Below are 995 nucleotides of genomic sequence, written 5' to 3' on the forward strand. Positions count from 1 at the left end.
TGTTCTTTTCCAGCTGTTTCTACAATACATATGTACGTTTAGTGGATGCTATGTATACATCCTCTGGCTTCATGTGCGCAGAGCTTACCGGGGCGTGAGTAAGGCGCCCGCGGGAGGTACTCACTGGAGGTGGCGTTGCTGGAGAGGGACGCGGGGGAGTCGCTGCGGGGGGGCTTCTCCAGCGAGGACATGGGCGAGTCGAGGCAGCGGCTGCCCACGCTGCCGTCGAGCGTGGGCGTGGCGAGGGCGCGCGACGGCAGCAGGTGGCACGCCTCGGAGGGCGCGGGCGAGTCGTGCGAGGGGCGCAGGTGGGGCACGTCATAGTGGTGCTCGGAGGCGGGCGTGGCGCTGCCCGAGGGGCCTCCTCCGCTGGCGGGCGCCGAGTAGTGCTCCTCGTACATGGAGCCCACCACGCCCACGCTCGACTTGTGGCCGCTCGACACGGACGCGGGGTCGCTGTAGGCGTGGTCGTAGCAGGGCGGGAGGGCCGTGGGCGGGAGCGGCGCCATGCCCACGCCCTGCGTCAGGTCCGGCGCCAGGCCCTTCAGCTTCTTGGCCGTGTCGGAGTAGAAGGGCATCGGGTAATCTGCAAGGAGGACGCAGCGGTTGAGTATCCGGAGCGCAAAAGGAAAATCAAAGGAAGTCGGTGCTTCAACAATCCTTAAACCATGAAATCCAGCCTCCCTTCCCGTACCACCCTTACCGCAACACCAGCAGCCCCTACTGCTCCTACTAACGACCCAGCCAACAAGAACAACGAACGCCCCGGCGTCGCACCGCCGCCACGAGCGAAGCCGAAGTCAGGTCGCACTCACCCGACGCCGCGATCTCGTACATGGGCCCATCCTGCCGGTCCTTCCTGTTGAACTTCCTGAAGACGACCACCAGCAGGAGCAGCACGAGGGGCACCAGCACCGCCAGCACCACGATCAGGGTGATGTCCTGTTGCACCGCGGCGGCCGTCGCTGCAATGCAAGAGAGGGGGGGTGAGAAAG

At 65.2% G+C, this 995-nt stretch overlaps 1 protein-coding gene across 1 annotated transcript in view; it reads right to left on the bottom strand.

The window, feature by feature from the left end:
- LOC119592247 (netrin receptor UNC5C-like) overlaps nt 1-995 on the bottom strand; it is a gene marked incomplete at its 5' end in the record, with an annotated part of 58,872 nt that overhangs the window by 8,064 nt on the left and 49,813 nt on the right. The window contains 2 exon segments of the mRNA XM_037941083.1: nt 125-586; nt 816-965. Of these exon segments, the coding sequence (XP_037797011.1) occupies nt 125-586; nt 816-965 (612 nt within the window).

The sequence above is a fragment of the Penaeus monodon genome, chromosome 29 (genome assembly GCF_015228065.2).
Source record: "Penaeus monodon isolate SGIC_2016 chromosome 29, NSTDA_Pmon_1, whole genome shotgun sequence".
NCBI classification, from domain to species: Eukaryota; Metazoa; Arthropoda; class Malacostraca; order Decapoda; family Penaeidae; genus Penaeus; species Penaeus monodon.